At 44.0% G+C, this 19675-nt stretch overlaps 2 protein-coding genes across 6 annotated transcripts; one reads left to right on the top strand and one right to left on the bottom strand.

The window, feature by feature from the left end:
- Window positions 1–591: 591 nt before the first annotated feature.
- abcd2 (ATP-binding cassette, sub-family D (ALD), member 2) lies at window positions 592–14621 on the bottom strand. Its single transcript, XM_040174216.2, has 10 exons — window positions 13159–14621; window positions 12525–12705; window positions 12007–12128; window positions 8698–8860; window positions 8098–8192; window positions 7220–7365; window positions 6058–6203; window positions 4864–4948; window positions 4330–4455; window positions 592–4215 (listed from the first exon to the last, which is right to left on the bottom strand). Exons 1-10 carry the CDS (start codon window positions 14101–14103, stop codon window positions 4011–4013), a joined length of 2214 nt encoding a protein of 737 aa, XP_040030150.2. The 5' UTR covers window positions 14104–14621; the 3' UTR covers window positions 592–4010.
- Window positions 14529–19671, top strand: redic1 (regulator of DNA class I crossover intermediates 1). 5 transcript variants are annotated; one of them, XM_040174219.2, is made up of 13 exons: window positions 14529–14921; window positions 15044–15083; window positions 15176–15323; window positions 15506–15638; window positions 15918–15975; window positions 17081–17193; window positions 17279–17445; window positions 17522–17594; window positions 17690–17741; window positions 17976–18003; window positions 18105–18193; window positions 18484–19153; window positions 19301–19671. In XM_040174219.2, exons 1-13 carry the CDS (start codon window positions 14899–14901, stop codon window positions 19495–19497), a joined length of 1791 nt encoding a protein of 596 aa, XP_040030153.2. In that variant the 5' UTR covers window positions 14529–14898; the 3' UTR covers window positions 19498–19671. The 5 variants fall into 5 exon arrangements, with proteins under 5 accessions (XP_040030153.2, XP_040030152.2, XP_077957723.1 ...); XM_040174218.2 differs by having other exon boundaries at window positions 14530–14921; window positions 18099–18193; XM_078101596.1 differs by having other exon boundaries at window positions 14557–14921; window positions 15721–15975.
- The last annotated feature ends 4 nt before the right edge of the window (window positions 19672–19675 follow it).

The following is a 19675-nucleotide window of genomic DNA, read 5'->3' as shown; positions in this document are numbered from 1 at the left end:
TACAGTTTCTAATATTTCAAATTCAAATTAAGAGATGACGCGCTGGAGCTGTTCGCCAATAAACGAGCGTTGCTGCCATCTTGTGGTTGACGTCTGTAATTGCACTGGTAGGGCTCACAGCGGTCATGTTCCTTGTTCACCAGCAGATGGCAGTAAACGAGCGTTGCTGCCACCTTGTGGTCGGGGTCTGTAATTGCACTAGTAGGGCTCATAGCGGTCATGTTCCTTGTTCACCAGCAGATGGCTTCACTTACTCACTTGCTATGTCACAACCTCATGCTAAATACTCTTTGTGTGCAGTGTAAAAGAAAAATGGCACAAATATTGCTCTGACAGTATTATTTTGCTGCTGTTTAACACGTTTATTCTGAAGTTTGCATCAGCTCTCCAATGCAGAGTAAACAGAGTTGTACTAGCACACAAACCGCATACTTGGGCTGAAAATAACTTGACATTATCAAATCAAGTTAAACATTCAGATGTGATAAAATCCTGTAGCTATGCACTTTATTGTTTATTTGAGGGCACTGAAAGTTAATATGTTGTAAATTCTGTACCAGAAAGTGATGGTGAACTAATGCACAAGGTCCATTTCTTTTTTTAAAGTTGTACTGTATTGTTTTTATTAACAAGAAAATACATCTTCATCTTTCAACATAAAGTGACCGTAGCACATGAATATTTTATACAGATGACCTTTTTGCCGATGTACCTCTCCTGGTTCTAAGGTTAAAGAATACAGTTTCCTACACATGCATAATGAGATCCATATAAAGGAAGTTTAAGAAGTTAAAAATAATTAGTTATGTCTGGGAGTCTTGATTGCAAACTGTAATTCTGATGTGATTACAAAGTCAGTAATCCCTGGCGTTGACACCTACGTGTGGTTCTGTTGTTCTGTCCTACACGAACATTCTTTATTTCACAGTCCACATGTACAGTAAATCCCCAGTCAAACACCCACCAGGTTGCGCTGATAAAATAATGTCACATCCACAGCTCAACACAATTATAAAATGATCGATTATCAAACCAGAAGGGAACCTGTATGACCTGATCACATGAATTCATTGTTTTCATAACCGTCATAAGAGATGCTTTATCTTACATGATGGATACATTCAATTGATTACTTACAAAAGGGAATCTATGAGGGGAACCTTTCGATATCAAAGTTGTCTCAGTATTAACAGTATACAGCAGGGTCATGCAGCGCAGCCGGCCACTAGAGGCCAAACCTCACTGGTTTCTGAATGGGGGGAGAAATGACGAGGTGCCATGTTTAAAGATAAAATCAATAGACATTTGTTTATCTTGAAGTTAGTAGTTATTCAAATATTGTACTAGCAAAAGCTATTGTGGCAGCAGAAACAAGATAGCACCTAAAGGGTCATTAACCAAATCAGACCAGGAAAAAAATATATAAATACTCCCACTTTCGGAAAGTTATTGCAAAGCATGAAGCATGTTTGGAAAATGGCACCTCGTTGTTTCTTATCCCGTCCTTTGAAAGACGACCTAAAAGTATTTCTTACTTATAAAGCTACCGCCTTGCCTACGGATGCCACACACCGGCTGACCTCGCGTTCCAGTGACAGACTCGTGTGTCATTCGGCGGCTTGTCTGGCCTCCTGTCAACAGAGTCGGACCAGCGCGGAAGACGTAGATTTCCAAAAGGCCTGCCGGTGTGATTTACTTTCTTGCTCGGCAAGTAAAAGCCATCCAGATTAAAATAACATTAATCAATAGTGTACTCACATTTCGGTGAGGGGGGGGGTTTACATTTGTCCTTCTGTAACCAGAGAGCCAACTATCTGAGCGGAGCAGGGCTGCAAAATGGACTCGAGTCCTTTTTCTCCAACCGTACACTAAAAGCCAAAAAGGGGGGTTGGTAGCAAAAGGCCTCTACGGGGGAAAGATGTTGCACTAGAAAAAGGCCAGAGGGAGACGAAGTCGACTGTTTACATTATGAGTTCCACAACAAAGCAGTTGACGCAGGTGCATTACCCTAAAACCGGTACTCATTTACCTATTTTTGTGCACACAACAACAAGCCGGAAGGTGTGGTTTGAGGCGGCGCTTTGCGTGAGTTCGTACTGTGCTGCTCATGTGACTGATTGTCTGTTCTCTGCGTGCACAGTTACGGTGGCGCATTAACCACAGAGGCATAATAACAAAATAGATGATTTGATATAAGAGAGTGACATGGATTGTGTCCTGCAAGTACATTCAGGTATTACCAGGTACATGTTCCAAAAGCGCTCTCGCAAATTAAATTGCTGTCATTTAATGAGAGTGTCATGAAGAAGGGAAGTGCAATTATTTTAGGTGCTTTTTGCTTTTAAAATACAAAGATCGCTCCACAAACCAAACATTTTCATCAGAAAAGAAAACTGCCTCATTTACGTTTCCTTGGACTCTTTCTGCGGGACACAGCGAGCACCGGCACAAGTCCAAACCAAGACATTTACAGACTGGGAGAGCAGTCACAACCACGACAGGAACCACCACAACAAATCGCAGATTTCACAGTATCAAAACTTTGGACGAGTTGCCGGTAACAAACACGTGGGCTAAACTAGGAAAACCAATCGAACCACTGTAGTTCCTGCACGTAGCCAAAGATTCATGCCGTCACCAGTCGTGAGACAATCAAGGTGCTGAATATGAAAACTGTACTACTACTAAATATTAGCCCCATGTTTCAATAAACTAATGACGTAAAAACCCAGTGTGGCCTCATATGCCTTAACGTAATGACACGAGGAGATCAATACACTTCACCAGTTTAAAAGCTGACCCACTTGAGAAATGCAGACGTTGATTATTCCTTCAAACTTTTAGGAAGTGTCCCTGGAGTAGATTAGCATAATGTCTTGGCCCATTGTTTTGTAGAATCCTGCCAGAATGCGCATCCCAACCGGCAGAACAGGACCCACGGAGCCCCACAGACAAAGCAGGCATCTGGCATGCAGCGTGGGGAGGGGGGAGGGGGGGCTGCAGGTGGTTGATGGGTCTACGCGTATCCGCCAGTTCTATCACCTAAATGGCTACCTGTTCATCCATGTACAGTATGTGTGGGACTATTTATAGACCAGGCTACCGGGCTCGGATGCTAATTGTGTTTGCTCCACAAACCAGAAAGCTATAGTTCTGGAGTTGCATCACTAATCGCTCTAATAATGGACCCTCGGTGGGCTCGCTTTTCTTTGTCGGTTTCGAATAAGGACAGTGTTTCCTCACGGTTTACAACTTGAGCGAGGGGGGCGCCACATCTGTGGTTCTGGGTCCTAGCAAGGGCTAAGATGAGGTATTAAAAAGATGAATTGTACTGCGACCAGAAACACAAAATCAACAAAAAAAATAACTAAAGAGGCAACATTGAGTTAAGTAAAAACTAAAATCAACTGCTGAATTATAACAAAATGTGGATCTTGCACAACCCAGTATACCGGGTGTGGAATACTGCTGCGGACATTGATATTTTTTCTACATTAAAAGTTTTCCAGCAGAACACAGCTATCATCTTCTTTCCCTGTGAGCTACCACCACAAACGGAAACAGGGCTTTTAAAATCAGATTAAAGTGCAATAAAATAAACAAATAAATTATCTCGGTTGCTTTTGTTTTGTATTCATTTTTGCCATGTTGTTGAAAATGACATGCGCTAAAAGCACATTTAAAAAAAAAAAGAAATCTACAACCGAGTATGCGCCTGATGTGCGTAAGAATTAGGGATAATACTTCGATTCCACTTCACTGGCCTCCCTCCACCGCTCGTGTTGGAGAAGGACAAAAGGAGGGATTAAAACTAGGTGGAGTGGAGGGAAGGAGGGTTGAAAGACTGGCTTTAAGAGCTCCGCTGCTTTAACCAAAGAAACAAAAGAAACCAGCCTGAAGATATAAAAAAAACATCAAACCCTGACAGCTTTCTGATTCTTTCATGGCCTCTTTGCGGCTCACCCTTTCTTCTCTTCCCCCTTTGGGCCTCCCCTCCCCTTCCAATCCATTCACTCCTCGTCTGTCTTGAGGACAGAGTCGTCCCCCAGGATCTTGCAGAGCTCGTTGAGGCGATGCTGCATCTCGGGAATGCCGGCCAGCTGGGTTTCCAGCCGCTGCTTCTCCTCGGTCAGAGAGAGACGCGTCGCTGTGTCCAGCTGCTCGAAGCGCCAGCCTCCCTCCCCGTCGAACTGGAGCAGGTGGGTGTGGTACTTCCTGGAAGGCGAGCAGGAAGGGTTTGCAACGTGTTGCGTTTAAACGCCATTTTACAAAGCGCTTACAACTTTACATTTTCGCTTTTGTTGAACGTAGTGAAAAAAATCATCTTACCACAGGGAAGGTCTGTGTGTAATGGAGAGCAGAGAGATGCCGGAGTCCTTAGCAGCCTGGAAAATCTTCCCCTCCACGTCAATGCTCACAGCGCTGGTGCACTCATCCAACAGCGCATATTTGGGCCTGGTGAGCACAGGGGGAGCACAGTGAGGGACGCAAGTGACTGACTGTTATTTTGCTAAAATGCACAAAGTTAGAAAATGAACCACTGTTGATTAAAGGCTGACATAACGGCTTTGATAAATGCGCCACGTCAGGCATGAAAAACAGTCCGCTCAATTTTTAAGTCGCTAACCGCGCCCGCTGTATGCTATATCACGCGTGGGCCTCGAGCTAAATGCTACCAGCTGCCAGCATGGCTGCGCGCTCTTGTATTCAGCGAGTGTGATGTTCACCAACATCACCTTCTTGGTTTTGCGTGTTAGCATGCGAACATTCGCTGGGACTAGAAAGTAAACACCGCGTGTGCAGCTGAGGCTAGAATGCCAAAGAGGGGAAACTGTCCGCAGTGACGGAAAAAGAGGGGCTTACTTGTGGTAGAACATGCGAGCCATGCCCATCCTCTGCTTCTCGCCTCCTGACAGCACGTCCTTCCAGTCCAGCTCGGCGTCCCAGCCTGCACGCAAAAGAAAGACATTGCCCAACCTTGGAAACTCTGAAATGCATTACATAGTTTACATACAGAACATATCAAAAATAAATTTGGTGCAATGACATTGAGCGATTGAAATGTAAACAGACAGGTTGAACAGACTGTTTCTATAACGCCGTCAGTCATTACAAAGGAGAGGAACGGCAAGAGAGGCATGGTGTTTTCTTTGAAGGGTTTAACCAGTCTATGTGCAAACAACTTTCAGTAAATGTCCAAAGGCTTAACAGGACATTTTTTGCAGTTGTAATTTCATGCGCAATCAAGATTTTTCGCAACAAGTGCAGCCATTCAGACATTAAGTCCTGTTCACAGCTCTGGGCTTCATAGAGTTTTTGGCTCACAACAATAGGCTCGTTTGTTTAGTTGCACACACTCAAGTGTAGGCAAACCTACGTGTAAGGCATACCCAGGCGTTACACTGGTAACGTCTCATTTCAAAAACACCAATTAAGCTGCTGTGGGAGATTTTCCAAGCCTTTCAAAAATGTATATGTCAAAATAACACTGGAAAGAGGAGACAAAACCTGACCACAAGTCATTTTTTTATTTTAAAGACATGGGGCCAGGAAATGAGCCGCTCTGGCTCATTTACAGTACAACTGCTGATTGGTGTGCATTGTCCCTGCAAAATAAATGAATAAATTAAATTATATAACTCAATTTAATTTGTCTAATAGATTTGTCGGGTTACTGGTTTATTAGGTCGGGGTGAATTTTTAACTTTGTCTGATGGTTACATGGTTCATTTTTCACTAGGAGGTGTTAGCGAAGCTATTTTTCGTGTCATCGTGGCGCAGGGGTTAGAGAAGGTGTGCTGGGAAGCACAAGGTTGGTGGTTCGAGTCCAGGCTGCCCCATGTTCCATGTCGAAGTGTCCCTGAGCAAGACACCTAACCCCTAATTGCTCCCCAGGCAAAAATGTGAAAAAGCCATGGGTTTAAAGTGTAATGTAAGTCGCTTTGGATAAAAGCGTCTGCTAAATGTAATGTAATGTAATTTTTGTTGTTCTAAATTCTCCAATCTTCTATTTTCACTGAAAAAAGAACTCTTAACGTGTCTACAGTAGGGTCCTACCTCCTTCTCTGGTGACAATTTGGTAGAGGTTGACTATGTCCAAGATAATGTCCAGGTCCTTGTCACTGAGGCCTCTGGCAGCCATGTCCTCCACCGAGTCTGGGTAGATCACCTGGTCTCGAAGGGAACCCATGGACATGTACGGCCTGGAGAAACACACAAAACTAAGTAAGTGCTCCACACAGCCCACAAAGTGTGTGTGTGTGTGTGTACACAAAGATGCATATGTTTAGGAACAAGAACTGAGAGAAGAAGAATACACCTATGGCTGTTGCTGTATATATATTACACCTGCCATGTGCCTATCTAACGCTGTTTATAAAATATTCACCGCTCTGCTGGAGGGAGTCAGCTGAGCTGCAACTCAAAGCAACCGAGGGTGAGATTACATTTGAACCCATCCAGTTCAGTCCTCCTGCTACCTTAATGGATGATTTATAGCTGATTCTAATGTGCCGTCAATACATGTTACGTCTGTTTGTTATGGCTTCGCACAAATATTGGCGGATTGTTTTTTTTTTTTATCCAAATGTGTTAGTGCCACGGTGAAATGTTCAAGTAGCTAATCTTGTTCAACAAAAAGACCCAAAAGGTATTGTGCATTTTATTGTATAGGAAGAGAAGTGCAGAAACGCCCCAAACTTTAAAAGCAGAGAGTAGTTGTATGTTTTGTCACTTGCTAAGAAATTACTCAAAAGATGAATTCATTCATAAATAGGTGGTAATTAACATTCTGATTCCTGAAATATCAAGTACTCATTTATTCCTAAAAAAACAACAACAATTCAGATCAAATTACTGGAGCATGAGATGCACAGTGGGGACACATGGCAGATTCTGGTGCCGTGATGATGCTCAACTTAATGGCAGATGACCACAATGCAGAGAAAAATACAACAAAGAAAGGACTGTAACTGCAGGTTGTTCCAGCCGTGTCCGGTTGGTAAATATTTAAAAGTATTAGTAGAGCTCCGGTGTCTCTTTGTTGGCCACGCCCACAAGAGCGTGCACGCACGCCTGTTTTCAATGGATTACATTACCAGCACAGCTCACCAGTACAACAATCAAGCCCTGCAGTTGTTTTAATACACCCCACTGCTGTATGATATTTATAAAAATACAAAAATTGTTACATTGTTACAGTTTGTGTGTCTGTGTATACCTCTGAGGAATGTAGAACAAATGTTGGGGAGAGGGTTTGTATAGGCGACCGCCGTAGACCGGCCACAAGCCGCTAAGGATCCTGAACAGAGAGCTTTTTCCACAGCCGTTAGGCCCCGTGATCAATAGATGCATGCCCTCTTCCACCTGGAATGAAGAATCAAACCACAGTTTCATTCAGACAACGTGAAGATGAAACACCCTGAAAAAGATAGGAAGCAACAGTGAGCGTGCAGCTGTTGATTGACAGCATACACACAGGACATCTGCGATGTCTCCTCGGATAAAACACACTTTATCGTAGTTATGTGTTCTGTCTCTGAAGCTGAAGTCAGATCAAACTGTTGGGAGGTACCCTAAATGCCTCTAGCTTGCCTGAAGGTAACAGGGGGGAGTACATGAACCTCTGGTGTACGACCTTTACACACAATCTAAAGCATGTCGGACTCAACAGATTCCCCTGCTATCTACCAGCTCAATGTCAGCAGCTGTACAAACTACAAACCAGCATTCACAACCTTGACAGAGGTCTGATAGCATGACCGTACCGCAACTCATGAGCAATACTCTTTCTAGGGTTTATGACAACATCATTTTTCCAAAAGGGAAAGTTCCCTCTTTCGTCAGCGCTGATCTGGTTTTTTGGGAGCAACAATGTCCTCCCAGCCAAAAGGGGAGCGGAGCCAGACATCTTTAAAACCCAAATGACGAATCTGTTTTTCCCGATGAGACCATAGAAGACTGTTCATATGGTAATAAACTCTTCGTAGACCAAAACAACCCTCGGGGAGTCTGAGAGTTGAGTGCGGTTCGGAAAACCGGTGAAAATCAGCAACTGCAAACATTAACGGGTGATATTAGAGAGTGGAGCTGCTTTACCTTAACGTTCAGGCAAGACACTACTACGTCTCCATTCGGTGTGATAATTGGGACATTCTCGCACACGATGCCGTTGTCCACGTCTATCACTTCACCTGAAGAGAGAAGACAGACTTAAGTTGAATGAGAGCAGAAGTTGAGGATTAGACTCCGTTGATCCATAAGCATTGGATAAGGAAGGGATTAGAAGGAATTATTAGGTTAAAAATGGATTTTTACACAAGGATGAGTGTGAAATGATCCCAACCCTTGACCTTAATACTGTGGATTGCGTGTAATATCATCTCTCTGGTGATCTAGTAATGTATTCTGTCCATGCACATTGCCCCAGATAAGGCTTATCGACTAAACTTTAAGCAGAAAATCTTAAAACTGTTTTTTGCTAAAGTTGGTGTTGGCTTAATAATTTCCATATGAGGTTTTGAAGTAAAAACTGTGGATGGAGGGGTTGAAAATAACTGAAAGGGGTTATTCAAGTTCAAACATTTCAACGTGACTAACCGACCAAATCCACTAGCGGCCTCCTGCTGTTTGCCCAACATAGCAACACTTTAACACGGAAGGAGGCTTGGGTTTGTGCATACGGCAGATCAGGCCTACCCTTTATCTCCAGTGGTCCATCTATGTGCATCTCAGGCTTGCTCTTCTTTTCTGTTCCGGTCGTGGTTGACACAGAGGAGCGCTTGTAAACTCCCTTCTGGACGTCCTCAAATACCACGAACATGTTGTGGACACGTGCGGTGTATCCTGCCAGCTCTGTGACCTGTCGCAACAAACACAAAGGGGTCAAAGTTCATCTCCAGGGAAAGTCAGCGCAACCGAGCAGAAGACCGCGTTATCAAACAGGTCACGGTCACGGGCTGATAAACTCACTGTGTGCTAAAGTACTTATTCATGGACATGGGGTACATCTGCATTTACCAGGATTTATGTGGAGAAAAAGTGGAATAAGTCCACTCATAGTCATTGCAATCAGAAAAAAAATAAAAGATATGCAGTGCCAGCATGCAGTTTGGACACAGTCTCATTCAATAGCTAACTTAGAGTAAATTCTAAAATTGTACAGCTCAAAGAGTTCAGAAATAATCAATAAACAGTTGAAATAACCACTTAGAGTTGTGAGTTTTTCTGTGTTTGTGAGCATGTGCATTAACATCCAAACACAAACCGTTTAAAAACCTGCTGTACATAACGAGTGATAAAAAAGGATATTCAGAATTATACAAATAATGATAAAACAGAATTCATCCAAATATAATTACATTAAGAAGACTATGGTAAAGTCAGCACATCACGAGCACAAAATAAACACAAATGCTTTGGGGCATAGAAGGAAAATAAGCCCATAAGATTATTTATTAGCAACCAAAGAAGCTCAGATGAGAGAAAAATAAAACAAAGAGGGAAAAATCCTCCTCTGGCTTTAGATCCAGCGCTGCAGCCCCACGGCGAGACAATGCAGGTGGTGACACAGCTTGATTACATGAAACCACAAACACCAAGTCTGGGAATTCCTGGACACCAGGTGTGGCTTTAGAGATGGAAGAAGGAAGACAAACCACCACAAATAAAACATGTCCTAAAAAAGGGATTGCATAAGAGACTAGGTTTTTCTGTATATATATATATATATATATATATGTGAAGGAAATAATTATGACTAAAGGAGCATTACCGTGTTATTGAAGTATTCTAACAGGATCAGCCATTACTAAAAATGATCCTATGAAAAACAAAATTGTCGCTTTTGTCACAAGGAGGCATGACGGGAGTTGTCGGATTTTGTTTTAAATTTATTGGAAAATAAAGCCCTAAAGAACTCCAACTTAAAAGTGACAACGGCCCACTTAAAAAACTTTTTAAAAAGTCCCTTCGGTTATTATTTATTATATCATTGATGATCACATATGGAAGTAAACTCTTCAGAATTATATAGCTTGAGTTAAGAATCCTTCGGCATTACTACTTCATCGACAGCAAAACTTTTATCCAAAAATAGAATAAAATTATGTAATTGCTGCACAGCCCTTCTCCCAAATGATTGGGATCCGTATTCAAAAACATCTGACTAGATCTAACCTAAAAAGTATTTAAGCACATGCTGCAAAGGAAAGTGAGAAATAGATGCAGAAGTGCAGGCTGAAAGAGTAACAGATGGAAGATTATTCACAGCTAGGCTAAGCCCCAAAGGGAGGGAAGAAGCTCTGGACATCTCACACACACACACACACACACGCACACGCACACGCTCTGCTGGTTGACCTACAGGGGGGCGGAGGATTCAATCTTAAACAATTGATGCCTTGGATATGGTTTACATGTTGTAACACATATCAGAGGAGCATCTGAAAACACAAAATGTTTTGTCTAACAATAATGAGTAAACTGTACAAAATATCTGGATAAATGGATTTTGAGACCCCCTTTAAAATTGTTGATTGAACTGTTATCGCTGAAAAAAGGAAAAGAAAAGATAACGACAAATAATCACAGATAGTTTATTAATTATTAATAGAAAAGGCTTGAGCTGAAATCCGAGTTCAAACGAGTCCAAACTGGGATGTCATAGAGCCATCTGACCACTCACACAAACAACGCACGGAAAAAAACAAACACACCACACCGTCCTGTTAACCAGACAAAGGCATGTGCATGGCGTACCGCTGCAGGCGTGTGCTCCCTACATAATGCCTGTTAAGTTGCATACACACACTTCTCTCGACGTTGCGTGCAGAGGCTTGCTTGCTGCTGCACATGTGACAGCAACACTTCTAAACACGCACTCAGACCGGAGCCGAAAAGCAGGCGAAAACTTGTATCCTCAAGCGACGTACTTCGAGCCAGAGACTTACAGTAAGACGACAGTCGCTACAATTCGGCTTTACAAGCGATCGGCACGTTACTGAGACGAAAGGATCGCCGTAGAAGTTTGAGGCTTCTGTGGGATGCGTAAAATGGGGCATGTGTGTGTGTGTGCATGTGTGTTTGTGTGTGTGCGCGCGCGCGTTTGGGGGAAGTAGTGGTAAATGACACCAGCTGCACTGCAACACAGCTTCAGCATGAGTGTGCTGAAGCCAAATCCTCTTATGAACCATAAAATGCAGCCACAGAGAAAGAATGCATGATGCATGCATCTTGCTATTTGTTTGTTTGTTTTTTTGGGGGGGGGTGGATTAAAATGCGACGAGCGTTCAGGGATTTGGACCTCGATGAACAAGGCCTTTCATTCAATGATTCTAAGCTTTTTCGGCGCGACTCCAAGAAATTCCAGTGCATGCAGGGTGAGCGTCACGCAAGGAAAAGTAGAGAGAGGCGACTGTACAGTACGCATCTGTCAATCATTCAGCCAAGCTGTCCATTCATCACGCCCACACATCTGTTTGGACCACTTCTCAATTCAACCCGGAGCAAACGCAGTGACCTGGCGGTGCTCATACATCTGTTCCCGTGATGTAAAACTGTAGCCTTAAAAATGAAATTAAGTACTAAAAATGTTCTGATTAAACTCCGCAACTTAAGAGATTTAAAAACTTTAAAGACACAACCAGCGGATGTTTGACATTTCTGCCAAAAGAATTTACCAACGATAAAGACTTTGGTAAAGTTAGTTATCAACACCCTCAAGGGAGGGCAAGGTCCTTTATATTTTTACAACGTCTGCATTGAAAAGGAGTCAACTGGCAAGTTTGCATTTTGTGTGACTCCCTTATGCGTCTATCAAGAGCAATTGCAAAAAGTATCTTTGAATTTGAAAGAGTGTTGCTTTGAAGTGCCTTAAAGTGAAAAGAGGGAACTCCTCTGAAGCACAGAAGGAGGAAGGAGATCACATTGTGTTAACTAAAAAAAAAAAAAAAAGGAAAAAAAGACACATTGCGCGACAAAAACGTTACACACAAGCCGCGTACTCACCTCTTTGTAGGAGGACATGATCCTCTCAATGGCGTCAGCGCCTGAGGCCAAGAGGTTGCGGGCTGTGGTGAAAGCCTCCGTCCTCTCGCTCACCATCACATGCGTGCGCCCGTCTGCTGTTTCTACGGGGTGACAGTGGAGGGATTAAGATGACAGAGCGTAATTCTGAACCCATCAATAAAACACACTGTGACATGTGCAGCTAATGGCCTGAGAACGACGTCAAAATAAGTTGTCAGAATATCCGCGGTGCAAACAGGGACTATAGCACTGCACTTTTGCACATCAACAAACACAAGGAACTCATTTGTATATTTATTTTTGGTGGAACTGCTTCTGTTCTCACATGCATATCAGCGCATGTTGGAGGAGGAGGCAGACGCTGCTTTGTTTGGAGATGCCAATTACCCTCATGCACACTGTGACACGTGCTTCCACCAAAATGACACAGAATGAACCCAAAATAAAGGGTGTGCTCCCCAGGCGACTTCATAAAAGGTTCCCTGAGGCCTCCTTACTGTTGTCAGCGAAGCCGGTAGCCGTGATGATCGGCACCGCCACCATGACGAGCCCGCAGGCGCTCCACACGTACTTCATGAGGAACTGCTCGACCATGATGTACCAGAGACGCTTGGACAGGATCAGGTGCATCTGCTCTGCCAGAGCCCGATAGCACTTCTGCAGCTGACGCATCTCCACCTGCAAAAGGACATCACATCACAGTGCGCAAGCAGCACGGTCACCTCCTGCATTTCTCGGATGGAACACTGTTTGACATGTGAACTTTGAGTTCAAGTCCCAATCAACTGGCCTGCTTGTGTGTGATTGTCAATCGGATTTAATTACATGTATAGCTTTTATGAGACTGGATAAACATCGTTATTGGATGTGCGGCATCAAGATAATCTCATATCTCACGTTTATAGCTAGATTTGACATGTTGGAAGTGCGAAGGTTGGAACGGAGGGTGAAGAAAAGTAATTGTCCCATTTGTCTAATACGTAATAACACAAATGTCCATGTAGAAGAGCATGAATGTAATGACACTCATTCACACCATCTATCTGTTAAAGACCCATTCATGTAACACCGCTGCATGCCTGCCACAGCTAACCCGACCTCGCTGTCCCCATCGCGTCCAGCCCTGCATACCTTGTGTCCCCTGTAAAAAGCGATCTCCTCTGCATTAGCGATGATCCTGGAGTGGACATAGCGCAGGTAGCCTTTCCGCTGAGCCTCCTCGGCCACCAGCTTGCCAAATCTGGGCGAACAGGCGCGCAGGACCTTGGCCGTGATGAAGACCACCAGGCCGGCCAGCAGGGTCGGCCCGCTGGCGTTGGCCCCCCTGGACCGGGCGGTCTGGATCAGCGTGTAGGAGGTCAGCACCACGTCCAGGATCGGCTTGGTGAGGTTGGAGTAGAGGTGGGCCACCGACTGAGAAAACATCATCACGTCCTCGGTGAGAGACTGGTCCGGGTTGGCGAGCCTCCCGTCCATGTTGCTGACTCTGTAGTAGGTCTGATTGGTGAAGTAGGTCCGGTAGGCATGGTTCACCAGCCGGGTGCGGAAGGCCAGGGCCAGTTTGCACTCCAGGTAGCGGATGGCGCTGTTGACGAAGGTGGCCGGGATGGCGATGAGGAGCCATTTCATCAGCTGGAAGATGAATCTCTTGGGTTCCTTCTCCACTATCGTTTTGACGATCTTTCCGTCCAAGCTGGCCACGTAGATGGACAGAAACGTCCTCGATATTAGCGCCACCGAGTGCAAGGAGAGCAACCCGAGCTCTTTGGACACGAGCTTGGGGAAGAGGATCTTGCCGAGTTCGAGGATCTGCTTGAAAAATTCCGCATTTACCCCAGGCGACGGCGTCTTATGACTTGCGGCAGATATCTGTGTTTTTACCAACAGAGTGGAGCCGTTCTCCGCCTTTGAAGCCCGACGATCACTCCCGGTGTCTTTAGTTTTGCGGAGCCGCCTGCAGATGACGGGGTACAGTGTTTTCACACCGTAAGCAGCGGCTGCAAGAAACACGGCTCTCTTCGCAGCGGCCGCGCGGTCCCATTTTATTTTGGACGCCGCATCAAGAATGTTGGACATTTTTCAAACGTTAGTCGTCTCCGTGGACAGTCCTCACACTGCCCATACCCCAAAAACGACTCGCCGCGTCGACATGAATAGAGAGACGGAGTTCTGGTGGTTGGATTGATACGAAGCAAGCCCGATACATGTACCGCTACATCCTGCTCTTTGCTGTAAAAGTGTCAAGCACAACAGACTACTAGTGCACTTCCGGTTACAGTTATCAAAGTAAAACTCAAGGTCTTTGGTCTCAAACCAAAGGAGAATATTTCAGCCGTACCTATCCAATGTGTGGCTTTATTTTGTAAGTTAACTTGCTCAACTTCCGGATTTATTGTAGTTTTTTCAGGTAAAACGATGGCTCGGTGGCTCTTACTTCCGCCTTTGATTGCATACTCTATTTTCATTGGTCGCACCCCGGTGCAAGAAGACGATTGGTTGCGCAATGGACGTGACGAAGGGTCTGCATCTACTGTACTTTATAATATGATACGTGTCAAACAGGGATTTTATATCTGCTGATATTATTATATATTTACGCAGTAACATTTTGCCCACTTTTACAAAAAGTGGTTACAAAAAATGAGGGAGTTGGTTATTCTACATTGTTTTACTTTTAAGTGGCCCGTGAAAGAATATTGACGTTAGTTTGTACGTGGTTCCTCGCGCATCTCTTGTTTTAACGTAACGTAACGTTAATAGCTTAGTGACTAACGTGAACCTCTGCTACTCCCCGGTAACGTTGCTAATGTGCCCTGAGGCCTTTGTCGCCACTCTGAGGTTTCCGTTGCGCTAACTTTACACCCGTGGGGAATGAACTGGGTTGGGGGTTCAAGGTAGGAGAGGACGGGGATTTAGGTTAACGTCGTCAGGTTGACGTGCTAATGTTAACGTTGGTCTGTAGCTACATGCTAGCTTAACTATTTAACGTTAACAGTGTTAACGTTTTTAATTGCAGAAACCGGTTTGTGGTGAAGAATAATGAAAAAAAGCAGAGGGTGAGAGAGCTAATTGCAAGACCTTTTAAAATACATCATATTTAACCTCGAATACTTACAGCCAACGTTAACGGACGCTGCGTTCCCCCCAGGACTTCTTTGAAAGAAGAAAAATGCAACAAAAGTTGAAAAACCTGGGACTTGCTCCACCAGTATCCCCTCGAGGCACGAGCTCCGGTAGTATGGACCTGGTGTCCTTGTTTATCGTCAACCAGATCGCTGCTAAGAAAGAAAGTACAGGTGATATGCACAAACTAGACATTTTTATTACAAGTCAACGGTTATAGGTAACAAAAAATAAAATTGAACCAGACGAAAGGGGAAAAAAAGCCCCATCCCTTATACTGTCTTTATAACAAACAAATAACATGTCTATAAGCTAGTGAAAAATGATATCAGTCACTAATGTTTATGATTTTCAGATCCTCCAAAAGTAGCGTTTTTTGGAGACCGTGAAGGAAGACCCAAGCAGAAGAGAAATGGGCCCCTCGTCCTCCCAATGAGCCCCTGCTCGCCCTCACAGCTGAGTCTTGCTGAGGGCGATCCTCACTATAGGTAAAGCTAGAGCATGGTTTATATTGACAACATTCCCTTTAATCAAATGCACTTTCCAAACTGCATGTTTTTCTTTCACAAGTGTTTGCTGCGGACTTCAAAACATCGTATTCAAGTGCTGACTCCTACGTGCTGTGAATTAAGGGTCCAATAGGCAGTTTTTAGCAATATAAAGCCAGTATCTTGCACCCCAAACATTATCCATCACCTTATGAATTAATATTGAATGAATTACCAATAGTCATTGTGTGGTCTGGTATATTCTGTTTCAATGTCTAGTGCTCAAGGACAGAGAAAAAGAAAGTGTGCTATTCCTCAAGGCCTCAAGTGTGGGCAGGTTAGTAACTCCATTTATCCATATTGCACTTTTACTTCTTTAGAAAATATGCGCAGTGGTGGTTAGCACTGATATCTCACGAGATTCTGGGTTCATCACACTGGCCGACTTGGGCCTTCTGTGAGGAGTTTGCTTGTTTTCCCCTTTTGTTTAGTTTATATTGCATTAGTATAATCACATTAAGCACACAGACATGGGCACATTACAATTCCCATGTAACTTTATAAGCTTGACCATATCAAGAGCTGAACTCTGAACTCTGTCCCCCACACACACACACACATCTCCCTCAGTGACTGTACTTCCACCCTGGCTTGACTGCCACACACCCTCCTCCAGCCACTGAACATTTGCACTGTTATTGTATATCCATTTCTTACTGTTCATATTGCACAACTATTTCTTACTGTACATATCTATTTAGTCACTTATTACACTTTACATATGCACATACTCTGCACTTTTTGCTACTTTGCACTTCTGGTTGGATGTTAAACTGCATTTCGTTGCCTCAGTACTTGCACCCTGTGCAATGACAATAAAGTTGAATCTAATCTAATCTAAAGAGGCTTCCAATCCTTTTCATGTTGCATTGTCAAACCGGTTATCATGGATTTGAGCGTAAAGTATAATTATCATTGTTTAACGTACAAAAATTCCACTTTGCATTCAACCTTAAAGTTATATTGTGCTTCGGTTACAAATGCAAACAGCATGTAAAGCCAGAGGGCAAACTGACACATAAAATGTCACCAGATTTTCACCAGGTTTTCCAAACTTTTAAATATGCAGCTGTGATTCCAGTCATGGCATTTAGTAGCCTCACTATCTGCATTTTTCTAGCATATAGAACACTAAATCATTGCATAATCCAGCAAAACAATCAATATGTATTTGTAATATATGAATGATCTAGGATGAATGAAATGATGATGGCTGGATCGACTTCTCTGTGTCTGCAGCCATCACAACCTTTCTAAGTCTTTGGGTCCTGGCCAATAGAAATGATGGCTTTGAGCTAACAATAAGCTCCCATGAGGGATGGGTAATACAATGGGAGTGTTTCTATGCTAATGTATTATCTAAACATATTTTATTTCGGTAGTTCTCGCAGCCCAGAGGTATGACGGACGGTTCCCCCTGGTCTTGTGGATCAAACCCATCCCTCTACCAACTGGAGACCCCCACAGCAGCCAGAGTCATTTTTAAAAGTCCAGAGTGAGAATGACACTAGAACTCAATGAACTGATGATCTCCTCACTGTCATTTTGCACGCACCCAACGCACATGTGTTTTCTCACAGAAACAAAGAGTGCTTGAACCCAGCAAGAGACCAGGTCACCTTCCCTTTCAACCAATTAGAGGACAAGCAGCCCATTTTGGAATTCGGCCTTAGCCAGTCAGAAACTGAGCAGCGGTATGATGGGGACGGCTTTAGGGGCTTCAGTCTTGGAGAATGTGGAAGAGAAGGTGAGTACAGAGGGAAACTTTTTACCCTACGAAGGGGGACCATCAGGTTGAGCTAAACAGGATATTTTGATTTCAGCACCTGTTTTTAGGGGAGGAACATCAAAGATATATCTCACAGATGAAACACCAGCCCCATCTTCAACACCCCAGTACGTGTTAGAGCACATTTAAACAACTTACTTTAAATCGTTCATATGGCGTAGCTTTTTCTTTCATGTCGTCTTTTGTTTCTATTCCCTTTCAGGACTGTCCCTGACACACAGTCCCTGGAAGTGGCAGGAAGCGATCACGTGTGTGTGAGTGTGTTGAATTAACACTTTGCCACCTGGTGGTAGCGTCTCTAACTGCGGTGAAAACCAACACTGAATTAAAATAATAAGTAAAAATTTCAACCATGTTCTGCCCTCACTGTGAGTTGTTGTAAGGAGTTTCTCACCATAACCGTTCATCCGCCTTGATGGAGAAATATATAAGAGTAATTCTGAAGGGGGTAGTTGCCGTTTTACATGTTAATTCCATTTCATTCACAGCTCTCCAACTGCGCTGACGAGAACTTTTGTAAGTTTCCTAAGCATCTCCAATTAAGCTACCCGTTTATTGTGTATGTGCCGGAGAAAAGACAATACATTGAATAGATGTGTTTTTTCCCCCCGCCCCAGCATGTTTTGAGCACAGCGGGCCCCTGAATGGCTGTGAATGCTCGCCAAGCTACTCTTGTAGCCGAGGTTACTTCGGTTCAGACTCTGATGTAAGTTAAGTTCCTCTTGGAAGTTTTGTCCATATTGCTCTCTGTTGCACATGGACTGCAGAGTACCATCAGGATACAATAACAAACCCACGTTATAGTCTAGTTTAAATATTGCAACACATCATACAGTATGTGAGAGTGAGTCATCACTCGGCCGGCGACTGCAGCCATTACTTTCAAACACATCATCTTTAATAGCAGACAAACAGTCCTCCAATCAACACCTGTCAGAAATAGTCATCATTCATTTCCGAAACACTGCTGTGTTTCCCTTTTTAACTCCATTTTAGCATGAAGAAGGCTGTCAGTCACGTCTTCAGGCTACTGCCTCAAATTTGGACCATCCCTTCTGTGCAGATACCCTGAAAACATTCATCGGCTCACAGGGGAATCCGAAACAAAGGCCCACCAAACCCGGGCCCCTGCTGAACTTTAGAGATAATCAGGAAGCTAAGGAGAATGTAGTGTTCCAAGTTAAATCCTCAGGAAGTAGCAGCCAACAGACGGGAACCGACACACTTCAGCTCGCCACGCCTCCCGCTCTGGCTCAGACTCCGAGATCCGAGCTGTGTGCATGCCAAAAAACAGCCAACAAAACCCGAGACGCGGAAACTCAAACCGCCGATCGCCCTGAGTCCGAGATGCGCAGCGCTTCAACCCAGTGCAGCGTTGTTGTTGTCGAAGCTGCCGTCCTCAGCTCCTGCCAGCCACCTGTCGATGTGTCAGTGCAGCATCCAGCCACAGGGGGGCAAACTGACACCGCTGCGAAGCCGAGGGCTCACACGCCACCTTCACACAGGTGGAGGAGTGGAGAGAAGCACACGCCCTGGACCAAGAAGCAATCTGGGGCTGGTTCCCTGTCAGGAAGCAGCTGTACAAACAAATGCACTGATGACAGAGTGACCGTGCAGAGACCCACAAACCCCTTCCTTGATCCTCCGAGCACGAGCGATGGCAGAGGTATAACAGGACAGGGAAAGAGGGTGCCACTTTGGGTGTAAATTAAAAAAACAAAAAGTGCCTGATTTGTTAAATTCTCAATATTCCTCTCACAAATTACAGGAAGGAACACAGGAAGTTTGATGTTCTACTCTGTTTCTGATTCAGAAAAGGTGACGAGAGAGGTCAGAAATGAGAGGGGGCGACACGAAAATGGCCGTCCGACGAAAGGCCTCTTGAATGAAGCGACGGAGGAGGTCACATCCTTCACCGGGGCTGACGGATCCTCAGAGGATGCCGACACACTTCAGGAAATAGCTGACATTTTGCTCCTGCTAAAGCAGGGGAAGGAAGTTGCAAAGTAAAGGGAGATGAATGTTGGAAATAAGCTGGAACCTTTTCATTACTTTTAAGTGCATGTTTTCTTTGCTTTTGAAATTTCTATTCAAAGCATTTCCTAGTTTGTTTTAAGCACACAAATAACATAAAATGTTCAAAGCGTTACGAAAGAGACACAGTGAAATAAAGCTCCCAAAGCGGTAC

The sequence above is a fragment of the Gasterosteus aculeatus genome, chromosome 4 (assembly GCF_964276395.1).
Source record: "Gasterosteus aculeatus chromosome 4, fGasAcu3.hap1.1, whole genome shotgun sequence".
NCBI lineage: Eukaryota > Metazoa > Chordata > Actinopteri > Perciformes > Gasterosteidae > Gasterosteus > Gasterosteus aculeatus.
The sequence above is the reverse complement of the archived record's forward strand: the minus strand, read 5'-3'. Positions and strand labels throughout refer to the sequence as shown.